This window comes from Artibeus jamaicensis, unplaced genomic scaffold (assembly GCF_021234435.1).
Source record: "Artibeus jamaicensis isolate MK-2021 breed Jamaican fruit bat unplaced genomic scaffold, CSHL_Jam_final contig_2985, whole genome shotgun sequence".
In the NCBI taxonomy this organism is placed as follows: Eukaryota; Metazoa; Chordata; class Mammalia; order Chiroptera; family Phyllostomidae; genus Artibeus; species Artibeus jamaicensis.
Genome location: NW_026521680.1, coordinates 4,672 through 6,088, shown reverse-complemented (window position 1 = coordinate 6,088; position 1,417 = coordinate 4,672). Strand labels below are relative to the sequence as shown.

Here is a 1,417-nt window from a genome sequence, read left to right as displayed (position 1 = left end):
TGTTTTGAGCTTATTTGCAGAAGAAATAGGACAGATGGAACTCCCTGTGACATGAACAGGATCCTCCTGCACTTTTAATGCTCCCTGTTGTCGTGGGTATTTAATTTCCTAGGTGTGTTCATTGTTTGAGATTTTCAAAGGCATATATCATTTTGAATACCTCTGGTTTATGAAAGTTTACTTTCCTAGGTTATGTATGCATATCATGGAGCATTTGGGTTAGTAGGGATGGCACAGGCTCAAATGTGGGAAGTAATTGTTAACAGACGTGCACGCTAAAACATGTCACACTCTGAGACCATGTCCTTAATGTCATCATCCAGCCCCAGATCTCCCTATATAGTAGGAGGACATGCAAATAGGGCTCCTCTTCTCATGAAAAGCAGCTGAGCCCTAACCCTGCAGCTCTGGGACAGGGACCCAGCCCAGGATTCCCACGTGTTCTCAGTTCCTGCTGAGGACAGAACACAGACCACTCACCATGGAGTTTGGGCTCAGCTGGGTTTTCTTTGTTGCTGTTTTAACAGGTAATCTCTAAAGGATGGGAAACACTGGGTATGTGAGTGGATGCATCTGAAAGATAAAGTGGACAGGCAAGTGTTACCTGACCTGGTATCTTTGTGTTTGCAGGTGTCCACTGTGAAGTGAAGTTGGTGGAGTCTGGGGGAGGCTTGGTGAAGCCTGGGGGGTCTCTGAGACTCTCCTGTACAGCCTCTGGTTTCACCTTCAGTAGCTACTGGATGAGCTGGATCCGCCAGGCTCCAGGGAAGGGGCTGGAGTGGGTCTCATACATTAGTAGTAGCGATAGTGCATACTATGCCAACTCCGTGAAAGGCCGATTCACCATCTCCAGAGACAATGGCAAGAACGAGATCTACCTACAAATGAACAACCTAAGAACTGAGGACATGGCCGTGTATTACTGTGCAAGAGACACAGTGAGGGGAAGTCGCTGTGAGCCCAGACACAAACCTCCCTGAAGGAGACAAGCAGGTTGGCTGCAGGGATGCTTAGGACACCAGAGGGCGTGCAGAGCACATTGAGTACTGGGTTCAGTACAGGACCAGCTGCAAATGTGCATTAATTGTTGGTTTCCTGGTAGGTGTGGGGTTAATTCTCCACACAGCAGCTTCTACCAGGGAACCTAACTTCCTTCATGATTCTGTGCTTACTTCTTAACTATGTGAATTGCAGAGGCTTGCTATAATAGGAGGAAAACATTTTCACACACACACGAGGCAGAATGTCACAACATTTCCTAAACATTATCCTAATGAATAATAGTTGAATCATTAAATCTTCATGACCCACATCAGTTAAATCCAACCAGACGTTATTCTAGACTCAACAGTACAGACCAGCACCACAAAGCTCAGAGTCCAACAACAAGCCAGCCAGCAACAGACACATGAATGCT

General features: G+C 46.4%; 1 gene segment (V, D, J or C); it reads left to right on the top strand.

Moving 5' to 3' along the window:
- Positions 1–388: 388 nt before the first annotated feature.
- Positions 389–980, top strand: LOC119047409 (immunoglobulin heavy variable 3-11-like). The segment is given in 2 exon segments: positions 389–527; positions 631–980. Coding segments are annotated over 2 exon segments (396 nt in total).
- Positions 981–1,417: the final 437 nt, after the last annotated feature.